The 25,664-nt window shown below is 37.9% G+C and overlaps 1 protein-coding gene across 4 annotated transcripts; it reads right to left on the bottom strand.

The window, feature by feature from the left end:
* Nucleotides 1-870: 870 nt before the first annotated feature.
* Nucleotides 871-24,913, bottom strand: LOC127803973 (tRNA dimethylallyltransferase 2). 4 transcript variants are annotated; one of them, XM_052340682.1, is made up of 11 exons: nucleotides 24,647-24,913; nucleotides 24,478-24,562; nucleotides 24,287-24,364; nucleotides 6,976-7,044; nucleotides 5,293-5,365; nucleotides 5,085-5,209; nucleotides 4,811-4,885; nucleotides 3,612-4,025; nucleotides 1,649-1,721; nucleotides 1,391-1,560; nucleotides 871-1,254 (listed from the first exon to the last, which is right to left on the bottom strand). In XM_052340682.1, the coding sequence occupies exons 2-11, from the start codon at nucleotides 24,514-24,516 to the stop codon at nucleotides 1,141-1,143; spliced, it is 1,230 nt and encodes a 409-aa protein (XP_052196642.1). In that variant the 5' UTR covers nucleotides 24,517-24,562; nucleotides 24,647-24,913; the 3' UTR covers nucleotides 871-1,140. The 4 variants fall into 4 exon arrangements, with proteins under 4 accessions (XP_052196642.1, XP_052196634.1, XP_052196618.1 ...); XM_052340674.1 differs by having other exon boundaries at nucleotides 24,339-24,364; nucleotides 24,478-24,532; nucleotides 24,647-24,912; XM_052340658.1 differs by having other exon boundaries at nucleotides 24,285-24,364; nucleotides 24,478-24,532; nucleotides 24,647-24,911.
* Between the last annotated feature and the right edge of the window lie 751 nt (nucleotides 24,914-25,664).

Genomic DNA, 25,664 nt, shown 5'->3' with positions numbered 1-25,664 from the left:
ATTCATGATTCATACATATATACACGTAATTAATTTTTTTTTTTAAATTATAATATAAATAAACACCAGAAAATAAAGATAGAAGTGTGAAATATTTTACATTATCGTGAGGCTCGTGAAAGTCCAGCTCCGCCAATATAATACTGATAGGTTTGATCTAGCCTGCACTTAAAACGTGGGATTCATATTTTTATAAATTAGATATTATTAAGATTAAGATAATGTTATTTATTGTCTTAAAGTAATGATTAAATTTTAATAAACATTTTTAATTTTAGATAAAAGTGTATCGTTTTTAATTTTAAAATAATTTTATTAATTAATAATAAATGAATCATGTTCTAAAATAAAATTATTTTAAAACTAAAAACAATGCACATTACCCATATAATAATAATGGTTATTATTACCCTTCAAATAATAATATCGTAATAATAAAATTAATTACTAAGTATTTCCATTCTCAATTTATTATTGATTTACTATATTATTTTTTCTTAAATAAAAATTTAATGCAACAATTTTACCTGCAAGGTTGGAATCATAGTCCCAAATCCATTGAAAAAAAAAAAAAATCATAATACCAAAGACGTTTCGTATCCCTACTAACCCATTGTTTTTAAGTGTCACTGTTATTATTATTATTATTTTTATATGACAACAGATTTAAGATCACTAGTGATCTTTTTTAAGTCCAAGTTCGTACCAGATCCTTAAATGCATTCACTTGAGCCCGAATCCGCAAGAGCAAGACTGAACGGTCAGAAACATATTAATTGCAACTGACCAAAATACATCACTAGGATGAAAAACGTGGCTTTAAAAATAAAGAAGAGCACCAATTGCTATTGGCGATAGCAACCTGAGAGATATTTAGAACATCATATCATATCTAACAAAATTTAAGGCTGCCCAAATAAGGGCCAGTTTTGGGTTCTACCCTGCTGTACAGTACAGATGAAAAACCATGGGAAAAAAACCTAAAGGAAGAAGGAACAGGGGGGAAATTAAAATTGAATGGGAAAAACAATCGCAGTAATGCACTAATCAATATCCAACCTTTTAACATTAACCTATCCAAGCCTGTGCCGTATCAGTACCATATTCTTGAAAGTCGTTGGAGCCAAGTTCATACTGCAACTACTCAATAAAGCATCCGGACTTCTTAAGCCGAGATATGCGTTTTCGATGGGCCCGGCCCTGTTTATGTTGTTCCCACTCATGGCCGCCTCTGAGCACCCGATTTCCACAAGCCTATCAGGGCGAAAATAACAAGCCAACTACAGGATTAGGCATGCTCCCTACCCAGTCACCATCATAGCATATAAAAACAAATGGAGATAAAGGGAAAAAGAAATGAATGCCAGATGTATCACAATTTATAGCTAACCTTACACACATATTGAGTCCACAAGTCCCTTTGGATCAATTCCTGTCCTTCAGTACTAGTCCTGGCCCCCAAGTTGTCCACTAAGTCCTCGGCCTCGCTTAAAAAAGATCTGATTATTCCTGAAGAAGGTTCAACCACGTTTGCTGCCCATGAATCGTTCGTTGCACCTACTATATGGAACGTTTAACCTACTATTAACACCTGGAAGAGACATTTAATACAAGCTTACTGGAAAAGTTTAAAACTCGAGGCACATACATAAGGATTCAGTAGCATCAACGTAATTTATATTCCAGCCAAACAGCATCTGCAGTCGGTTAAGCCTCCTCTTCTGTAGATATACAAAAAATACAACTAGTAATATCCTTCAAAGTATTAAGAGCCAGAATTAGGGATAAATTTGATCATAGACACACAGCTACAATCTCTTAAACTACTGCACGCTTGGATTTGATTGAATGCCATTTGTGCAGAACAGAAGCTGATAATGCTAAACTTGTGCGTAGATATTTAGCCAACAGTTGTCAAATTGTCGCCATGGCCATTGGTAGAGGAACAAACTTATTACGTAACTCAAGAATCAAGTTTCTTACGGGCTGTTTGGTATGCAGATAAGGGGTGGTATTACCACATGACAAGGCATAACTATGTTTGACATCTCAAAAGAAAAGGGATAACTTAAGTCTAACATTATTTTATCCCACCTTCCCTGCAGTTATTATATAATCCCACTTCGATGGGATTAATTTTCTATGCAGGACAGACAGTTTTGCCCCTCTCTCCGTCCTCCCCTCCCCCACCCCCCCCAAAAAAAAAAAAAATTAATGTCAAACTATACCTCATTCAAGATCAATTATACCAAACATGGGATAGGATTAATTTAAGTGTACCTCCTTAAAATTAGGATACCAAACATATGATATAATTATTTAGTCTCATTGCTATTTTATACCGTGCATAACTTTATCCAATCAGTATTTAATCTGGATACCAAACAGGCATTAGTGCTTGGCAAATGATATCAATTAAAAAAAAAGTATTTTAAATGAAAAACTCAATAAGATTCTCAACTATTTTAGAAACTTCAGGAATTTATAGCACAACCAAGTTGATTGCAGCCATTTCAACATAAGAAAAGGTTTGTATGTGGCGTCAAACATTTGTGGAAAAAAGAACCAAGGTAGTTTTGAGAAGATTGGCAATTAATGGTGCTCGTGTCACATATATGATTAAAGCAAAATAGAGATCTCTTTCAGCTTTAGGGATAATAATTGGGAGGGAGTGTATTTTGTTTAATCACACGTCCCCGTACTTGTAGGGTAATAGGTACTCATATATTTGATATATTTCATTCTAACAAATTTAGATTTATAATGTAAATAACTTCACAACAATCTGATAGCAAAGGAATCAAACATTAATGCAAGCAAAAAGGTTAAAAAACAACTATTGCATATTTTAAATTGTTCAATACATTAAGTAATAAAAATAGCACCTTGGTTTGTTAGTGGAGAGGGTGAGAAGCAAGAGAGGCCATAACTAGGTTAGGTTTCAAGTTTGTGAAAATACAACTGATAGGCTTTTTTTTTCAGAATCTACATAATTAGATTAACACTATAATAGGGTATGTCATGGGAAAGGGACTCTATCCTTGCCACCCTACCTGTACTCCACATATATTTTAAAAACCTCACCTATGCCCTCCCCATGGGTATTTTTTATACCCAAACCCTCCCCATTTGGCAGATACCATTGCCACCCCTATTAAAGTTCCTTGACTATGAAGTCAAAACAGTTTATATAATGCTTTTACATAAAAACCTATCATACTGAATGGAACCATCGAAAGCTAAAGAATTTTTACCATATTTGCTCATTTTTTTCAATTCTAACAAGTAAGAATTTGACCACATTTATTCTTAATGAAGAAATTTACCATATAGATACCATTATTGCAATCATTGTTGGGGTGCTTTGACATGATAATTCCTGGTCTCATACATAATTTGAAATGTCTACACATATTGGTTTCACCTACACTGGTACTTTGCTACTTGGAGTGGTATAGACAAGACGCACCCAACAACTCAAGGTCATTCAAAGGGACCAGAATTCCAACTTCTACACCCACTCAGTATCCAGAAAAGAAAGAAGAAATAAAGAAAAGAACATTATAGGCATAATGAAAACACAAAAGCTTAGACGGGGTTAATATGCTTACTTGACGACGAACAAGTCTTCGGGTATTTATTTTTACTTTGTCAATGGCATCTTTCAAGCAAACATTTAGTTGATTCTCAACCAAGGAATTCAGGATTATCGTCATGTTTTCTTTCAACATCTGATCATCTTTGTTTGGCCACATTTGAAGGTGATTCAGTCCATTTTCATTGCCATTTTGACCTCCAAAGAGGTAAGCTTTAAGAAAATCCTCAAATTCCCTAACACCAATAGCCTGCCGCAAACCTCGAGTATAATCCATATTCAAGTTGTATATATCAAAAACCTCATCAAGTAAACCAGCTTCTACCATGCGATCAACCCTTTGTTCAACATATTTGTCCAGCACAGGGAGAGAAGCATCCACACATATAAAGCAGCAGTTGTATCTGAAATTTTGTGCTCGACCCCAGTTCTGCCCTGGCACAAGCAAGATAATCAGAGCATATTATGAACTCAACTAATCTTGTGAACTCAATTATTAACTATTCTGTAGAAGAATTCCCATTCCATAATAGAAGACAATAATCAAAAGCAGTAAATGAAGTGGCAAGTAACCATCTTTCCCCTTTCAGTCAATTGAAGCCTACAGTAAGGTTGCTCTTTTTTGATTGAAACGTCTAGGGTTTAAGTTGTGGAAACAGCCTATTTACAGAGCAAGGAAAAACTGTGTACAAAAAATTATCCTCTCCCAATCCTCACAAAGTGGGCAGCCTCATGCATTAGAGGTAACTCAACTGAATCCTACAAGTTTTTACCTACAATGAACTCATACAATAATTTCCGCATTTAATACTCTGTCAGCATGTGGATCCTTCTTTATTATCCAAAAAATATGAGAATAAATGATAAAAACATAGTTGGAATTAACAAAAAGAAGAAACAAAATAATATTTAGTGGGCCACCCTTGTTTTAGATTGCAAAGATCTCATTAGCATGTTACACAGTAGCAGAAGCAAGCAACCAGTTATATAGGAAGTCATAATGCATAGCGCACATCAACCTACAAAATGGCATGGGTACACTTAAGACTATTTCTTCTCAAATTTCAAAGAGGGGAGGGGGAAAACAGAGAATAAAGCTAGCTCCTATGCCGGATAATAATTCAAAGTAATAAATATTGTAATCCAAAGAAGCTAAGAAGCCAGGTAAAGCAATGACCAAAGATAATCATATACAAGTCAATTAGCAACACAAACCTCCATAGCTTTTCCCTGAAGAAGTTTGCTAGGAAGAACACCATAACGGCCATACAAGCTTAGGTATTGATTGATCTGCACAGGTTCCAACCAAATAATGCAAAAATCCAAATTATTTCATATAGGATATGCCATTAAAAAATGCAGCTTATCAAATATAAGCTCAATGAATGACAACTCTATCAAAAGAGAAGCATACTATATTTAGAACTCACTGTATCCCATGTATATAAGAATGATATAGAGCCAATAAATAACTAGGAGAGACCCCAACCTTTCTCTGATCATTGGGATGGATTCTATTAGCCGCAGCTGGATCAAGATCCTTAAGACAATCATAATCATAACTCAGACTTGCTAGAAGACCTGATTCCAATTCAGAATTTTGTTGCTTATCTCCTACATATAGCAAGCAGATATATAACATCACCGTATTATAATTGATATGTATAAAATTTTGAACCATCAGACTTGCTTTTTACCAGTGCAGTCACTTGGGCAATATTCATCCATATCTTCAAGAGAATCATCCAGAAGGAATGGAGTCATCAGAGCCTAACCAGAGCAATGTCAGTCTAAGAAGGAAACTTACATCTATATAAATAAACTAAAAAATTTTAAGTCTTGCCTGCACAGTGAAAAGAAAGAACAATAACGTAACATAACCAACCAAAGACACATGATTTCATTTTGGCAATTCTAAGCCAACCACAGATTTCTGTATCAATACAAAAGAAAACATAACGGGCAGAACTTATGTAGAACAACAAGAAACTACTCAACAAAGATAATTTGTTTCATGTGAAAATAACAAGAAATTACAGAATACAGTACATCACAAATAATAATACCAAGCTTCCAAGAAGATGGAGTGATGTAGCATCAGATTCATCAAAATATGGTGAACGTGCATGCAAGAGGGCAGGGCACAAATAGCATCTTTCTTTGCATCAAAGCTAAAATAGAAGGTGGTTTAAGCCTCTAGAAGGCTATGTGGTAGACATCAGAAAAGTGTTTCTTTTTTTAACAAAGTGCTTTAGTATTTTTTTTTTTTTCTATTTGGCCAAAATTTAATGCACTTTTACATAACAGTGAAAACTATTTTCCTGCTATGGAGCAGAATCAAAAATTTTGAACACTTGCTGTGAAGCAAAAGAGGAAAAAATAATATTCTTTTTAGTCAAAATTACCCCCAATCAATATTTAAAACTCCAAACATTACCCTCATCAATCAAATTTGATTCTTGTTTCATATCTTCACAAATCAGTCAACACAAAATCCATGTCTTCACAAACCATTCATAGTACGATCATATATCATGCTCCTCTCACCAACGCTCATGGTGGTTTTTCGTAATTTTTGCCTGGAACATTTCGTTATAATTTTGATTAGGATATTTGTATAGATTTAAAACCATTTACAATTTTCATTTTATGGCCATTTCTAATTTGGATATGGTTGAATTTCAATATTATACCATCATTACAAATAATTTTCATATAATTTTGTTTTAATTAATAATGCTCATTAGTCATTACTACGTTGAATTCAAAATAGTAATTATATTTTTATTTATTCTAATAATTTAAATATAACTATAGAGCACAAAAAAGCAATAGATTTTTATAATAAAATAATAATTAATCATAAAAATTTTAAAAAAATTGTTAAACAAACTTTTATATCTGAATAGTACTAGAAAAGCACTTCAGTCAATGCCCTTTCTAATAATTTGATTATTGAAATAATTTTTCTAAATCACTAGCCAAATACATATAACAATTAACAACCTTAAAAGCATTTCTCAGTTGATCTGGCCAAACACTGAATTACTTCTTCGTGAAAGTGATTCTTGCAAAGGCACTTTTCATAAAACTGATTCTCATGACAATAAAAATTTCACAGTAATGCCAAAGAAGCACTAAATATAATCTCCTCATGAAAAGAACAAGTGTCAACTTATTCATACAATCCTTTTAATGAGACCATCACTAGAAAGTCAAACACATTGGTTTTCATTATCGTGAGAATCCTGGTATGTATCTGATTGTGCTTGCAAATTGCACCTCTATATATAACTCTTTACAGTTGACTCTTTACAGTTGTGAGCCTATGACTTTGACCTTTGTTCTCATAGAATCACAGAACAAAACAACCATCTTACCTGGATATAGTAATTAGTTCCTCCAACAATGATGGGTACACAATTGCGAGACAGTATATCTTCAATAAGCTGCAAAAACAAATATATTTTTATTTTTCCTGAAAAACCAAAAAGAAAAGTAGAGATTCCATCAACACAAATAATATATATATATTCTTTTTCTTGCATTAAGATTTCCTTCAACACAGATATTAAAGCATGGAATATGGAATGAGAGGAAATATCCCTGATTTAACTCCATTCATTTTGGAGTTCACTTGTTTATTTTTCGCCTTATTGTTGATGTATCAGTAAAATATTGGAATCTCCTACCATAAGTTTACTGCACCATCTAAGGCATCTAGGAGATTATATTTGTATACAACAACATATCCAGACTTTATCCCACTATGTGGGGTCGGCTACATGAATTCTAAACTTTTATGTATTTCTATCTTTTGTCATATCTTCATTTAGGTCCATACACTTCAAATCAAACTTTAATGTCTCTCCCAAAATCTTTTTTGGTCTGCCTTTATCTCTTTTTTTGAATAATTGTTCCATTTCATCAACTCTCTTCACAGGAGCGTCTCTTGGTCTCCTTCTCACATGACCAAACTATCTTAGTATAGTCTCTCTCATCTTCTCCTCGTTTGGCACTACTTCTAATAACCTCATTTCTAATTTTATCTTTTCTTGTATAGCCGCGCATCCATCTTAACATTCTCATCTCCATTACGCTCATCTTTTGCTCATACTGGTATTTTTGACTGCCCAACATTCTAAGCCATACAACAAGATTGGTCTTATAGTTATTTTATAAAATTTTTCTTTCAATTTTAATGGAATTTTACCATCACATAACTCCCCCGATGCATTTCTCCATTTTAGCGAACCTGCCTTAATTCTATGTGTGACATCCTCGTGAATTTCTCCATCTTTTTGAATCACTGATCCCAAATATCGAAAATGGTCTTTTCTTTGTAAGATTTGGTCTTCCAATTTTATTATAATATTCTCCACTCTTGCATTCTTACTAAATTTACATTCCATATATTCTGTTTTCTTTCAACTTAATTTAAATCCCTTAAATTCTAAATTGTTTCTCCACAACTCCAGTTTAGTATTCACTCCTTCTTTTGTTTCATCCACCAACACTATGTCATCTGCAAATAACATACACCATGGCATCTCTATCTGAATGTCTTTAGTGAGTTCATCCATTACTAAAGCAAATAAATATGGACTTAATGCAGAACCTTGATGCAGTCCCATTGTAATTTTAAACGGTTCAGTATCTCCTCCGCATGTTCTGACCCTTGTCTCTGCATCGTGATACATGTCCTTAAGGGCTTGTATATAGACTATTCGGACTCCTTTCTTCTCTAAAACCCTTCATAACACTTCTCTAGGGACCCTATCATAGGCCTTTTCTAGATCTATAAACACCATATGCAGGTCCTTCTGATGATTCCGATACCTTTCCATTAGGCGTCTCAGTAGGTATATAGCTTCCATTGTATTTGTATGACTATTTAAATTGAGTAACTCCCACTGCTCTTTTACTTTGATGACTATAGGCTCAACAGGCAACAGACTAAAGCAAGGCATCGATCCTCCATCCCTTCTCAAAGAAACAATGATGATAATAATCCAACCAGGTCTACCTAGTACTGCTTAAGGTTTTAGATTGCTAATCATTGTATTACGTTGCCAACAAATCTCACAAGATAATAAATGTCTTAAATGACTCTTAGCTACATCCTCAGATTATTCAAAAGTGTTATCATATCACCCCAGGTCCCCAACAATGATTAAATGACTCTTAGCTACATCCTCAGATTATTCAAAAGTGTTATCATATCACCCCAGGTCCCCAACAATGATACAACGACTTGCTAGATTTCGCTCTAACTTGCATTCTCACAAAGAGAAAAGAGAAGAACAATTCTCAAAGAGAAGTACAAAGAATACAAATGTATTTTGATTCAAGATTGGATGCCTTACAAGTGCAACCAAATGAACTATTTATAACTTACAAAATGTATTAGAGACCACACATTTAACACTAAACCCACTCAATACTTAAATTAAGTACAACCACACAATTAATACTAAATCCACTCAATACTTAACTAATGGAACACACACGCAAGACACACCTAACTTAATAAGACAACTTTTTTTTTTTTTTTTTTTTTTTGGGGGGGGGGGGGGGGGGGGGGGGGGGGTTTCACCTCTTCTTTTTGTGTTTGTGGTACTATTTTGGTGGCTTCTGAGCTATGATACTCCTCATTTACCCATATAGGCTATGTGGGTAGTTACATGAATTTAGGTCGTCAATCACCTCTTTCCATTACTTTCTTGGGCCTGCCGGGGGTTTGGGGGGTTGAGAAGATTACAAGCACTGTGCATTTGTATCCAAATTTGGTGTTAGTTTAAGTTATGCTAGACATTCACAGTGCTTAAGGTTATATAATGCTAATTATGGTACGATTGGATGGCAAGTGCCCAGTGACATTTTGTTCAATGCAGTCCAAATATTTTAAAAATACAAAAACACCCAAGTCCAAATTAGTATCAACCGAAGAAGACCAAATGAAGCCCAACTTGTGGAAGCTTCTTTTTTCTTTTAACTTTTGCATTATTAAGTTAGATGTGTCTTATGTGTGTTCTATTAGCTAAGTATTGAATGGATTAAGTGTTAATTGTGTGGTTATACTTAATGTAAGTATTGAATGGGTTTAGTGTTAATTGTATGATTGTACTTAATTTTCTAGTTTTTTGAATGAGTGGTCTCAAATACATTTTGTAAGCTATAAATAACTCATTTGGTTGCACTTGTAAAGCATTCAATCTTGAATCAAAATACATTTGTATTTTTAGTACTTCTCTTAGAGAATTGTTCTTCTTTTTTCTCTTTGTGAGAACACAAGTTAGAGCGAAATTCAACAAGCCGCTGCGTCAATAGGTATCAGAGCCTTCCTCTATATTAGCCGGAGCTTTCTTAGTTACTACTTCAACATCACCAAGATATTTCCATCACCACCCCCGTCACCTTACTTCCATTTTCAACATCTTTACAAATCACCACTATCTCCAAAAAGAAAAGAAAAAAAAAACATTTTCTTCTACTATTCCCATCTTGAGACCAAACTTACTGTCACTAACCTTTACAAACACTTCAACCCTGGCCTCTACTATCCAAGCCCAATATCTACCAAAATCAAAGCCCAACAACTACCTTACCATATCATATCTCAACCCCAAACAAAATCCTAAATATACTTTGGAGTCTTCTTGGCCCTTTTTTCTTATTGTTTGGAGAGTTTGTTTCTTACATAGGGAAAAAAAAAAAAAAAAAGACGAGAAAAAAAGAAGGAAAAAAGGCCCCCCCAAAAAAGGAGAGAAAAAGAAAAGAGAAAAATAATGTCACGCGAAGAAACCAACCAGAGGTCAGCGACAAAGGAATTAGTAGATGCATTTGAAGGAAGATTACAGAATATGGAAGCAATGCTTACAACCTTGACTCGAACAATTCCAACACTTCCTTGGTGGACCAAACAATAACTTCCGACAACAAAGACATGACGAAGCTAATCCTCATCAAAATTTCAGACTATTGACACAGCGGCTTGCTAGATTTCGCTCTAACTTGCGTTCTCACAAAGAGAAAAACAATTCTCAAAGAGAAGTACTAAGAAAACAAATGTATTTTGATTCAAGATTAGATGATTTACAAGTGCAACCAAATAAGTTATTTATAGCTTACAAAATGTATTAGAGATCACACATTTAAAAAACTAGGAAATTAAGTACAACCACACAATTAGCACTAAACCCACTCAATACTTAAATTAAGTACAACCACACAATTAGCACTTAACGCAGCGTGTAGCGCGTGTGTGAAAAAATACACCAAAATAAACCCTTAAAAGAGCAAATTTCAATAGCCAAAGCTTGGCTTTCAAGAAGACGCAAAAGCAAGACTGTTTTGCTAGGAAAACCCAAATAGATTGCTGAAATTTAATTAAGAAAAACTTGATTACAAACTCTACGTCCTAGGAATATTTATAGTATTTGGCTAATCCAAATCCATCTAATATTTATAAACAAAATCCAACTAGAATCCTAATAAAAATAAATCCTAAGTAAAAGTCAACTAGAATTTTAATAAAAATAAAACTCTAATCAAACATAAAGTAGAATCCTAAATCAAGTAAAAACATAAAGTAAAATTCTAAATCAAGTAGAATCCTAAAACATATGAAGTATTAAAATACTATTCTAGTGATACTGTTCTGGTTTGGTTGGGTCGGCCTTGGGCCGAGTCTTGATTGGTGACTGCATCATTCACCTCTACTTGAGAAAAAATTCGATCTCGAATTTTGATCTGGGTAGGACAAATCCACGTTCAGTAAGTACAAAGAGAGATTAGCCACATTGAATGTTTGGAAATACCCATATGATTAGGCAAATCCACAACATAAGCATTATCATTGATCTTCTTTGTAATCTTGTAAGGATCATACTTCTTTGACTTGAGCTTGTTCTGTTGTCCTGCTAGAATCCGTTCATTCTTCAAGAACATCATAACTTCATCTCCAATCTCAAATAACTTGTGCTTCCTATGCTTGTCAGCTGTCGCCTTGTACTTCTTATTTGTGCAACTTTTGTTTTTGCATCTTCCTGAACCGCTTGAACTTTTCTACTAAGAGAACATGAGCAAAGACATTCCTCCCCTTCTTAGCCTTATCTTCATTGGCATGGGTCCAACCATCGCCATGTTTGTTGCCCTCTGCTTCCATTGTATTATTACTGTTAGATTGAGAACGTTGAACATTCCATCTTGAGCGCTTCTCTAATCTGGTAAATCTTATCACAGGTCCTCCTTTCATTAGCTTTCTTTATTTTGACTCCTCAACAGCTTTCGAATTCATCTGTAGATTTTTCTTGCCTGGAGAAGCATTATTTTGCAATTGTTTCGAATAAAAGCTTATTCCATGACTACCAGTAGTCTCTCCATCACTTAAAATATTGATACTTGAATCCTCCTCTGGTCTAAGCACTTGATTAGCTATAGCAGCAGCTGTTACAACATTCTTAGTTTCGAAATCTAATTTCAGATTAATATCAAAAGCAGTTGCACTACCCGAGTTAACTAGCCTGGGATATCCAACACCCCTATCCACAAAGGGACCCATGTGACCATCTTGTTTTTGCAATTGCGAAGATAAATATGTTCCTATTGCCTTCGATTCAACCATGCCAGAGCTTGAATAAACTGTAGAAGGATTTGCTATCATGACCTCCATCTCCTTTACAGTCCCAAGCCGATCAGAAGAAACATCATATCACGACTATGCTATTTTAAATTTTTGTTTATTTCTTTACTGCTTGCTGTTAGGACTATTGTTGCATTGCTATTAGTATTGTATTTCAATTTCCAGCTATAAGTTTGTTAGAATCAAAGGGCCACGTGATAGGCCCTAGGAAAAGGACAAAAGTTATAGTTGTAACCGCTCGATGGGGAGCATTCTGCTGCATTCGCACCAACCCAAGTGAGTATATCAGCTCTCCCAACTTTGTGGGAGAGCCATGCAAAAACGATATAACAGTTTCCAATTATTCTCCCCCAACATTCTCTCTTCTCTCTCTCTCTATAATCTCCCTTTTCTCTCTTCCTCCTCAACATTCTTCTTTAACTCCGTTCTATTCTGAATCCTCACTGGTCTAAGGCAAACGACATTGTCAGACCATGACAATTTGGTATCAGAGCTCGACCTTAGCTGGGATTGTGGTTAGCCCATGGCGGAAGGTACGCGTATGAAGAACATGGAGACCCAGTTGCAGCAAGTCAGCTCATTCATGTCTGAAGTTCAGAGATGAGTCGACCAGCTCGAGCTGGGAAATGGTCGTAACCATGAAGCGATCATGGCGATCGATCAAAAGCAGAATGGTACACTGGCTCAAATGCAAGAAGAGATGGCGCATATGAGGGAGGAGCTAGGTAATCAACTTCAATAATTCATGTTGATGTTCACACGTAAAAACCCAATTAGTATGGTCCCCGAATTCCCTCCTCGTGATAGAACCGAACCTCTATTACGACACAACAGGGGTCATATCAGTCCGGTAACTCCTGATGAGGGGAGTGGCCAGGATGAGGAAGTGGGGATAATGCAGGATAGGGGTCGTCGAGAGCAGGGACCGCGCCAACAAATGGGATTTCCCATGCCTCGAATGGAGATACCAGTTTTTGAGGGGAGCAACCCTCGTTGCTGGGTAAGGAAGTGCGAAATGATATTTGAATGGTATGACATACTAGAAGGAAGGCAGGTGTCACTAGCAGCTGCTTGTTTTGATGATGTAGTTGATGCTTGGTACCAAGGTTGGACCAGCATAAGGGGTCAACCTACGTGGGGTGAGTTCACTGAAAAACTGTGTCAAAGGTTTGGGGAGAGAAATATGTCGGACATTGTTGAAGAATTCAACAAACTAAGGCAGGTAGGAGAGTTGAAAATCTACTTGAAGAGGTTTGAGGAGCTCAGGTCTCTTATGAGCAGTCAAGACCCACACCTATCGGAGGCCTATTTTGTGTCCAGCTTCCTGAGTGGCCTAAGTGATGATCTAAGACCAATGGTCAAAATAATCAGGCCTAGAACGGTAGAACAGGCAGTGGAAAGTGCTAGGCTACAAGAAATGATTGTGGAAGCCCTGATGAGAAAACAGAGGCAGCAAGCTAAAACCGGGGGGGGGGGCATCCCACTCAGGTGGCAAGGGAGTGAATCGTGACTGGACAGGGGGTAATGCTATGATCAGGCCACAGGGGATGCCTCAATCATCAGGCCGGAACATGGACCGGAGGAGATAATCTGGATTGTGCTTCAGATGTGGGGATAAGTATTTTCCGGAACACCAATGTAGGAGACAAATACTGCTTCTAGGGGGAAGTACAGGGGAGGTAGGAGCAGAAGAAGGGGATGAAATAGAAGAAGATGAGGACCGGGGGTGAAAACATTGGTGAGATATCGGTCCACGCACTGAAAGGGGTGACCAACAATAAGATAATCAAAGTAGAAGGTAGAGTGAAGGAAAAGAGCTTGTTAATTCTGATAGATAGCGGAAGCACCCACAGCTTCCTTGATGAGGATATGGCCAGAAACTCGAAGTGCCCACTCTTTAACACTCTACCCTTGAGTATGACAGTGGCTAACGAGGGCAAAGTGCTAAGCAACTCAGCTTGCTACAAGTTTAAGTGGGATATGGAAGGACAAGGGTTTGAGGCGGATCTTAGGCTATTGCAATTGGGTGGTTGTGATGTGGTCCTAGGGGTTCATTGGATGAAAGGGGTGAGCCCCATAAGTTTTGACTTCAATCGAATGGAGGTCTCATTTGATAAAGGTGGGAGAAGGATGACACTAAAAGGGGGAAGAGAAACCAGCACTTGTAAAATGATAACCGGGAAGAGGTTGCACAAAACCCTCAGGAACAACTGGAATAAGCTGACTCAGATGTTCTCGATTGTAGCTGTAGAAGAAAGACTAGAGGAGGCGGTGATGGGGGAGCTCAACCTGTCAACCAGCAGTCCTCATGGAGGGACAGGCAAGGCCAGGTATACTCTCAGCACCTTATTGATAAACTGTTGTTGGAATTTGAGGATCTCTTTGTTGAGCCTAAAACCTTACCGCCTACCCGTAACCTTGACCATTCCATCAACCTTAAGCCTAATTCTGAACCTGTGAACATCAGAGCTTATAGGTACTCTCCCACCCAGAAGTCGAAAATTGAAAAAATGGTGAGGGAAATGTTGAACCAGTCCTTCATAAGGCCTAGCCATTCTCCATTCGCCTCACCAGTGCTCTTAGTTAAGAAGAATGATGGTTCTTAGCGGTTTTGCATGGACTACCGCCAGCTAAACGCCATAACCATAAAAGATAAATTTCTCATACCCCTAGTAGAAGATCTAATGGATGAATTGAACACCAACATTTTTTCCAAACTAGACCTTCGGTCAGGTTACCACCAGATTAAAATGAAGTCGGAAGATGTCCACAAAACCGCCTTTAGGACCCACCATGGACACTTCGAGTTCCTTGTGATGCCCTTCGAGCTCACTAATGCCCCAGCCACTTTCCAATCGCTCATGAACCGAATATTTGAACCTTACTTGCAAAAATTCATACTTGTGTTCTTTGATGAGATTCTTGTTTATAGCCCCACCTTGGACCAGCATTTGAAACACTTGAGAACCACCCTAGAGGTCCTCCGATCCAACCAGCTTTTCATCAAAATGTCTAAATGCTCCTTTGGCCAGGAACAGGTTGAATATTTGGATCACTTGATATCTGGAGAGGGGGTCAAAACAGACCCCAAGAAGATAGACGCCATGATCAACTGGCCTAAGCCCACAACCCGAAAAGCATTGAGGGGGTTCCTTGGGTTAACCAGCAATTATAGGAGGTTTGTGAAGGGATATGGAGTGATGAGTAGACCGTTGACTGAACTTTTTAAGAAAGGGAACTTCAAGTGGGGAGAGGAAGCCGACGTAGCCTTTCAAAAACTTAAGGAAGCAATTAGTGCAGTCCCAACCTTAGGATTGCCAAATTTCAATGAACCATTCATACTGAAAACGAACGCTTGTGGGGTTGGCATTGGGGCTGTGTTAGTTCAGAAAGGCAGACCGTTGGCATTTTTTAGCCAAGCCTTAGGCCCAAGGCATTTGGGATTGAGTATTTATGAGGAGTTCCTAGCAGTTTTATTAGCTGTGGAGAAGTGGCGGCACTATTTGGAAGGAGGTAGATTCATTATTAAAACTGACCATGAAAGCCTTAAGTTTTTGTTACAACAAAAATTACACACTCAACTACAAAAAAGGGGTATGGCCAAGCTGATGGGGCTTGATTACTTGATACAGTACAGGCGGGGCAAAGAAAATGTGGCTGCTAATGCATTGTTTAGGTGCCAAGAGGAAGGAAGTTCGGCAACGATCACTACTATGGTGCCAAGAAGTTATTGACAACTATGCCAATGATGAAAAGATAAGGAAAATACTAGAAGAAGTGGTAGTGGAACCTAACGGGGTCGACGGATAGACCATAACTGATGGAATGCTGAGGTTTAAAGGCAAGATTGTAATCGGGGGTGGAGGAAACCTCAAGCAGAAAATATTGCAAACTCTACATGGATCACCAGTGGGGGGGTATTCGGGTATCCAAAACACCTACCTCAGAGTTAAACAGATATTCTATTGGCCCAACCTTAGAAGGGACGTCAAGCAGTTTGTGCTGGCATGTGACATATGTAAGAGGTGTAAGCTGGAGAATGTGTCCTACCCAGGTCTGTTGCAGCCCCCCCTGCCAATACCGAAAAGAGCTTGGACTAGTATGGCAATGGATTTTGTCGAAGGAATGCCCAAGTCAGAAGGTAAAGATAGCGTGATGGAAGTGGTGGACCAGTTTACAAAATTTGTTTAGTTTATTGGGTTAGCACACCCTTACACAGCCAAGGAAGTAGCCAGGGTGTTTGTGGACAGAGTGGTTACTCAGTATGGAGTACCGAGCAACATTATTTCAAACCGGGACAAAGTGTTTACAAGCCATTTCTGGCGGGAACTAATGGGATCTATGGGAATTAAACTCAATATGTCAACAGCTTACCATCCACAAACGGATGGGCAGACAGAGAGGGTTAACCGAGTGCTGGAAACTTACTTAAGGTGCATGTGTATTAGACAACCCAAGCATTGGCATCGGTGGCTGGCCTTGGCTCAATGGTGGTATAATTCCACATACCACACTTCTCTAAAAATGTCTCCCTTCGAGGCACTTTATGGGTATAAGCCCCCGCTATTACCAGCTGTAGGAGGACCATTTGCGGAATTATCGGTGGAGGAATACTTGCAGTAGAGGAGAGTGGTCTTGCAACAGCTAAAACAGGAATTGGCTTCAACCAAGAATAGAATGAAACAATTTGTTGATCGGAAGAGAAGCGACAAAGAGTTGGAAGTGGGAGAGCAGGTGTATTTGAGGCTCCAATATCCGCATTTGAAGTCCATCAGCCAAAAACTAGTGAATAAATTGACCCCCAAGTACTTTGGTCCGTTCACTATAACGGACAAGATAGGAAAGGAAAGGTGACATATAAGCTTCAGCTACTTGAGGGAACTAAAATACACCTGGTATTTCATGTGTCCCTGCTGAAGAAGGCCACTGGGGTTGAGCAGACCAACCCAGAGTTACCCACACTGCCGAAAGAGGAAGACGAGCGGAAAGAACCAGAAGCTACAGTGGATAGAAGGGTGGTTTACAATCAAGGAGTTCCCCTCATCCAAGTTCTAGTAAAATGGGGACCTGAAGGCACTAATGGCGACACTTGGGAGTACCTACCTACCTTGTTGTAGCGTTTTCCAATGGCTGCAAGTCTCCTGAGCATTTCTTGAGGACAAGAAAAGTCTGAAGGGGGGAAATTGTCACGACTATGCTATTTTAAATTTTTGTTTATTTCTTTACTGCTTGCTGTTAGGACTATTGTTGCATTGCTATTAGTATTGTATTTCAATTTCCAGCTGTAAGTTTGTTAGAATCAAAGGGCCACGTGATAGGCCCTAGGAAAAGGACAAAAGTTATAGTTGTAACCGCTCGATGGGGAGCATTCTGCTGCATTCGCACCCACCCAAGCGAGTATATCAACTCTCCCAGCTTTGTGGGAGAGCCATGCAAAAACAATAGAAGAGTTTCCAATTATTCTCCCCTAGCGTTCTCTCTTCTCTCTCTCTCTATAATCTCCCTCTTCTCTCTTCCTCTTTCTCAACATTCTTCTTTAACTCCGTTCTATTCTGAATCCTCACTGGTCTAAGGCAAACGACATTGTCACACCGTGACACACCACCATCCTTGGGTTGCGAAGCAATGCTTGAGCCCTCAAGATTGGAAAATACCCCAGTATGAATGAGTCAATACATTGGAGTTTCTGTCATGTTAGCAGCATAAATCAGACTTGAGTTTGCAAATGTTGTGGTTGTTGGGACAACAACCTCATCAAAATCAAGCTCCAAACTCATCGAAAAGTCATTCTTTAGTTTATACTTATCGTTTCCCCAATGGTTGTGTTGCTGCGCATTCCTCCTAACCCCCTTACCACTAGGGTTGGCTATCATATGACCAAGATCATCCTCATCGTCACTATCATCCATCATTGCTCTTCTAGGATTAATAAGGACATGATTAATGGCTGGTCTCCCCGATTTAACGTAGCCGACTTAATTCACCCCATTAATCCGGTTCCGATTATCCTTAACTCGTTGTAAAATGCCCAATTGGTTGCGAATTCACTCCAATTGTTGCTCAATTGTACGAGTTATTTCCCTTTGTTCTTCGATTGCTCTCCAAACCGCGGACAGCCCCCAATCACCGTCACGAGATTGGTTGCTACTGTTACCTTCAAAATTGGTCATCTGATTGGTTGATTTACCGCTCTGATGCCACCTGACGCAGCATGTATGAAAAAACACACCAAAATAAATCCTTGAAAGAGCAAACTTCAATGGCCAAAGCTTAGCTTTCAAGAAGATTCAAAAACAAGACTGTTTTGCTAAAAAAACCCAAATAGGTTACTGAAATTTGATTGAAAAAAACTTGATTACAAATTCTAGATCCTAGACATATTTATAGTATTTGGTTAATCCAAATCTCTCTAATATTTGTAAACAAAATCCAACTAGAATCCTAATAGAAATAAATCCTAAGTAAAAGTCAACTAGAATTTTAATAAAAATAAAACGCTAATCAAACATGAAGTAGAATCCTAAATCAAGTAGAAACATAAAGTAGAATCCTAAATCAAATAAAAACATAAAGTAAAATCCTAAATCAAATAAAATTCTAAAACATATGAAGTATTAAAATACTATTCTGGTAATATTGTTCCGGTTTGGTTGGGTCGGCCTTGGGCCGAGTCTTGATTGGTGACCGCATCAGCACTAAACCCAATCAATACTAAGCTAATGGAACACACACATAAGACACACCTAAGTTAATAATGCAAAAGTGAAAAAAAAAAAAAAAAAGAAAAAGAAGCTTCCACAAGTTGGGCTTCATTTAGTCTTCTTTGGTTGATACTAATTTGAACTTGGGCCTTTTTGTGTTTAAAATATTTGGTCTTGGGTTGCATCAATCTCCCCCTCTTGAAAACAACTCGACCTTGAGTTGGTCAAGGTATCGGTTATGGACCATGGTACTCGTACAAGTCTTAAACATTGAAAGTCTTAGAAATTGCATAACTTTATGGTAGATCAATGATATAAGCATTATCATTAATCTTTTGGAGGATGCGAAAAGAACCAATCTTCTTCTTCTTAAGCTTATTGTATTCCCAAGTAGGAAGTCGTTCTCTACACAAATGAACCATGACATAATCGGCTACACCAAAAGATTTGAACTTTTTGTGCTTGTCAACAATGGTCTTGTACTTTATAACGAACTGTTCTAATTTCTTGACTTCTCCATAAACATTGGTCACCTTATCAATCAAATGATTAACAATGATACTCATTCCAGGTAGCTTTGGTAAAGGAACCAAATCTAGAGTATGCAATGGAGGACGAATATAAACAACTTCAAATGAAGATTTGCCACTGGAACGATTTGGCATGTGGTTGTAGGCAAATTTAGCTTGTGGTAGGACATTGTCCCACTGTCTAGGGTTTTCTTTGATCAAACATTGCAAAATATTGCCTAGCATGCGATTGGTAACCTCAGTTTGCCCATCTATTTGTGGATGACAGGTGTTGCAAAACTGTAAAATTGTATCAAATCTTTTCCACAAAGTACACCAAAAATGACAGAGAAATTTGATGTCGCGATCAAAAACTACTATTTTTGGCAATCCATATAAACGAACAATCTTTCGAAAGTATAGTTGAACAATGTGGGTGGCATCTGAAGTTTTCTTTCAAGGAATAAAATGAGCCATTTAGAAAAACGATCTGCCACAACAAAGATAGAGTCTAAACCTCTTTGTGTTCACGGTAATCCCAGAATGAAGTCCATGGAAAAATCTTCCCAAAGGCATCAAGAATAGGAAGTGGCATGTACAACCCAGCATTTTGAGTTTGTCCCTTTGCAATCTGGCATGTATAACAACGCTTGACAAACTTCTGGACGTCATGCTTGAGATGCGGCAAAAAATATCAAGCTTTAACCAATGAAATGGTCTTGTCTCACCCCATATGCCCTCCTAGTCCCCTAGCGTGTAACTCCTGAATAATGTGTTCTCTGAGAGATCCTTGAGGAAAACATAAACGATTTTCAAGGAATAGAAAACCATCATGTATTTGATGTTTATCTGCAACCCCGTTAATGCGTTGCTGCCATTTTTCTTTGAAATCTTCATCATCTGCATATAAATCCTTCGAATAATCAAAACCAATTATTTCATTTTAAACTGTTGTCAATAACAAAACTCTACGACTTTGTTCAACTGGCCTGACTTGTGTTGAAGTGAGAAAGTAAATCTCAAGATACAGGCAATCCACCAAGCATGCATCCGATTGACCTTGGAAGAATTGTTGAGATACTTGAGAGCCTAACAATCTGTGTTGAGGATAAATTCCTTTTGTACAAGGTATGGTTCCCACTATTGCAAAATGCGAACAACCACATACAATTCTTGCTCATATGTTGACCACTTCTTCCTTGCGTCGCTGAGTTTTTCGCTAAAAAAGGCCATCGACTTCATTTCTTGAGACAGAACTACTCCAACTCCTACCCCAGAAGTTTCACAATCAACCTCAAAAAGTTTGTCAAAGTCAAGAAGTGCCAGGACAGGTGCATTAGTAAGTCTCTCCTTCAAAATTGCAAAACTTTGTTATGTTGCCTTCATCCAAACGAATTGCTTTTGCTTCAAGCAGTCAGTAAGTGGTGCAGCTATGGTATTAAAGTTTTTCACAAACCATCTGTAGAAAGTTGCAAGGCCATGAAAACTCCGAATGTCAGTAATTGTCTTCAGTGTGGGCCATTCTCGAATAGCTTTCACCTTTTCTTGATCAACTTTGATTCCTTCAAAACTCACAACAAAGCCCAAGAAAATTAGGTTGTCTATCATAAAGCTGCATTTCTTTAGGTTGGCATACAACTTATTTACCCGTAATGCTTCAAAGACTTCCTTCAAATGTAGAAGGTGTTCTTCCTCGCCATGGCTATAGATCAGGATATCATCAAAGTATACAACAACAAACTTCCCAATGAAAGGTTGAAATACTTGATTCATTAACCTCATAAAAGTACTTAAGTGTTGGACAGACCAAAAGGTATGACTAGCCACTCATACAACCCTTCATGAGTTTTGAACATTGTCTTCCATTCATCACCAGGACGGATACGAATTAGATGGCACCCACTTCGTAAATAAATTTTGGAAAATAATTTTGATCCTCCCAATCTATCAAGCATGTCATCCAATCGAAGAATAGGAAATTGATATCGTACCATAATCTTGTTGGCCCAGCTATCTACGCACATCTGCAACATCCATCTTTCTTTGGAGTTAGAAGTGCAGGTACGACTACTGAACTCATGCTTTCTCGAACCATGCCTTTGTTAAGATCATCTTTGATTTGTTCGTGCAAAATCGCATTTTCTTTGGGGCAAGCCCAACTGAAGACTTTCTCCCCTAAATCAGTTACTAAGTTGAGTCCCAAATACTACGGGCCTTATGAAGTGATAGCCAAGGTGAGACAAGTAGCTTACAGACTTCAACTTCCAAAGGGGTCTCACATACACCCAATGTTCCATGTGTCACTCCTCAAACCTTCCCCGGGCACCAATCCAGTTAGTTTTGTCCTACCCTCAGCAATACAACCTGCACAACAAGAGTCGGAGCCCATAGCTATAGTGGACATGAGAATAATCTACAAGCATTAGGCACCTATAACTGAGGTGTTAGTCCGTTAGTCCAATCTCCACCCTGAAAACAACACTTTGGAGTACCTTCCCGACCTCCTGAAGCCGTTTCCGAGGGCAGCCAGACTTTTGTGACTTACTTGAGAACAAGTAATGTTTCTAGAGGGGGGGAATTTGTCACGAGACTATAATGTAAATAAGGAGATTACTACAATAAAAGGGTAAGGGGTACTATTGCAATATGGAGTAGAGAGGCAGTTACAACACATGGATAAAATTCAAATGTAATCCAAATATTGGCGCCAAGGCTTGGTAAGTATATAACCAACCCTTGCGACCAAGAGAAGTGTCTTTTGGGAATTCAATTGATTCAATTTCCCTCTCATCTTCTCGATCTCTCTCTCTCTTTCTCTATATTTTTCTCCCTCCATTCTTTCTTTCTTTCCTTCTAATCTACCAGTTCCCACGCAATTCTCACTAAATTGCGAGCGAGCTCTCTCTTATCAAAATCCCATTCTGTCACATTAGTCACCTGATCACTAATGATACACCTTTATCTTCGTAAGTGAGCTTTTCAAGTTTCGCTTCTTCCTCAAAGTCATCATCTTTCGGATAGACTTCTTTAATGTCATCATCACGAGTAGCCAAATTGATTGGTTTTCTGACGACATTGGTTAGAGTAATGACTTGTCTGCCTGCAACAGTAACATTTGTTTCCCCTTGGAATAGCATAAGGGTCATTGGAATTAGACTTGTTCATTGTTTCCCTTTGCGGTCGTGCAACCGGTTGGCTCTTAAGAGGGGTTTGTCCTTGCTGTTTCATCATGTGGCCTTGTCACAATCTTTCCTTTGCCCAAATCTGGTTTTTGTGGTGGTGTAGAAGATTGCGATAGCATTGGGTTACGGGTTCCCCTTTTGTTGAGTTGTGCTTCAATTTTCAAAGCAAGTTGAATGATGCTAGACAAAGTACTATGCGACTGCTTAAGCATCTTGTCTTGAATATTGGCACGATGTCCATCAATGAATCTCGAAATCTTCTGATTTTCAAATTCACGGATGTCAACACGTGTAACAAGTTTGTGAAATTTAGTAACATACTCATGTATTGTTCAATAGGCTTGCCGAGAATGTTGATAGCGACTAAAAAGTACTTGCTCGTAATCGGGGGGAAGAAAGTGCTCGACCATCAATTGTCTCATTTGACACCAAGTTTGAACTTTGTTTCTGCCTTACCAAATCCTAGCTGATTGTAACTAGTCCCACCAAGCTAACGCGCCTCCTTTGAGTCTATAGGCCACCAATTTGACCTTCAGGTGTTCTTTTGTTCCCAAGTAATCAAAGAACTTTCTACTTCGACCAGCCAATCGAGAAATTCTTCGATCAAGAATAGACCATCAAATTGTGGAATTTCAATCTTCATACGATAGTCATTTTCTCTAGGCCTTTGGTTATTTACTAGCGAAATTGGATCTTCTTCGTCTTCGCTCGAATCTTCACACATTTACTAGTTTTTTAAATGTGTGATCTCTAATACATTTTATAAGCTATAAAAAACTAGGAAATTAAGTACAACCACACAATTAACACTAAACCCACTCAATACCTAAATTAAGTACAACCACACAATTAGCACTAAACCCACTCAATACTTAGCTAATAGAACACACACATAAGACACACCTAACTTAATAATGCAAAAGTAAAAAAAAAAAAACTTCCACAAGTTGGGCTTCATTTGGACTTCTTTGCTTGATACTAATTTGGACTTGGGCCTTTTTGTGTTTTTAAAATATTTGGGCTGCATCAAACAAAATGTCACAGGGCACTTGCCATCCAATCATACCATAATTAGCATTATATAACCTTAAGCACTGTGAATGTTTGGCACAACTTAAACAAAGACCAAATTTGGATACAAATGCACAGTGCTTGTAGTCCTCCCAAACCCAACCCACACGGCGGGGGGCCCAAGAAGGTAATGGAGAGAGGTGATTGGCAACCTAAATTCATGTAACTACCCATATAGCCTATATCAGTAAATGAGGAGTATCATAGCTCAAAAGCCACCAAAATAGTACCACAGACACGAAAAGAAGAGGGGAAAAAACCCAAAAAAAAAAACATAAAAATTTATAGAAAATCTACTCAAGGGTCTCAACAGAATGCATTTTGTAGGAATAAAAATAGAAGCTTATGCAGAGCAATACACAAATACCGCAAATGTCCAATATTTTAACAACCTAAACCCTGGAGTCCTTTGCAAAGTATCCAAAACCTATTTGCAACACCAATTTTTCATCATCATTTTATTTACCCAAAAAGAAAAGGAGCAGCAAAAGGGAGGGGGTAAGAAAATCAGCGCAATAAAACTAGCTTCCAGATTGTGTGTTTGTTAGTAAGAGATAGGGATAGAGACAGAGAGAGACAGACACGAATAGCAGAATCCCGGAAATCCTTCGCTGTGAATTCGAGGTTAGGGCTAACCGTGCCCAGAAGATGATGCGGCACTCCTGATGCCATAAACAAACGCAAAAATCAATGACATCGAAAAGCAATTCAAAGAAAATCTAACACATACACACACCAATATACAGAGAGAGAGACAGAGAGAGAGATTGAGAACCTTTCTGGTCTTGAAGAGGAACTTTATTGGTGAGAACATCCAGTCCCCGGTAAACCTAACATCCGGCGAATCAAAGTCATGATAACTGAAATGGAGGATGCTTCATCCATAAGGAAAACGAGTACGACTGCTTTGTGAAAGAGTGGAAGAAGTGAGAGACGTGAAGTACCTGCATCGAATCGGCGTTGATGATTTCGAGGGGGAAGTGGGAGGCAAGGTCAATGGCGAGCCGCGATTTGCCCGAACCCGTTGGCCCCATTATCACCACCACTTTTGGCTTTCCCCTTTCGTTGCTACCACCAGCGGCCTTCTCCTTCACCATTCTCTGCGTTTCACTTCCTTCCTCTTCTTCCATCTCTCTCTCTCTCTCTCTCTCTCTCTCTGGCTCTCTGCCTGCAGTCCGAACTCAAATATACAGCGTTGACGTGGCGTTGCAAATTTGCAAGCTTCGGTTGTACTTTTACTCAGACAAATCAAACCCTAATTGTAGTAATCACTTAACCATCTCCATCTGTTTTGTTAATATAAATAAATTTTTATATATTTTTTACTCAGACAATAAATTATGTTAAATATTTTTAATATGTATTTTCAAAATTTTAAAGAGAACAATAACATTATCACAACTAATATTTAATTTTATCTAAAAACCAACATAATGAAAAGATACCGATAAAGTTATCAAAGCCCATAAAATTCTTAAATTAAAAAAATCTCTCTCCATTCAATTCTTGTAATTGTATTTGCGCTAAAGTTGACAAACGGGTCGAGCGGGCCAAACCTGACTTAACTGGATATTATAGCAAACGGCCCAGATTGGCCTACCCCAAGAATGTAGGGCCGTGTAGGGTTAGTGTTTTGTGGCCCGTGGCCCAACCCACTAAAAATAGGGGTAGCAATTAAAATGAGATAATTCATCAAAATAGTCTGACTCGACCCGCCTTAACCCATTTATTAAGAGTTATAGGGTCGTCTCAGGCCCTAATTTCTCATTGTTCGGCTCAACCCATTTCCCTTGTAAGTCAAATTCAACCTAGCCCACGAAATAAGTAGGCCAAGTAGAGGCGGTCCGGCCCAACCCGACCCATCCAATTTCTAACTCTAATTTGCACCATACAAATAAAATGGAATAAATTTTATAAATTATCATTAAATTTTAGTTAAATTGGATCAATCACTATTATACT

Source organism: Diospyros lotus, chromosome 1 (assembly GCF_014633365.1).
Source record: "Diospyros lotus cultivar Yz01 chromosome 1, ASM1463336v1, whole genome shotgun sequence".
Taxonomy (NCBI): Eukaryota; Viridiplantae; Streptophyta; class Magnoliopsida; order Ericales; family Ebenaceae; genus Diospyros; species Diospyros lotus.
The sequence above is the reverse complement of the archived record's forward strand: the minus strand, read 5'-3'. Positions and strand labels throughout refer to the sequence as shown.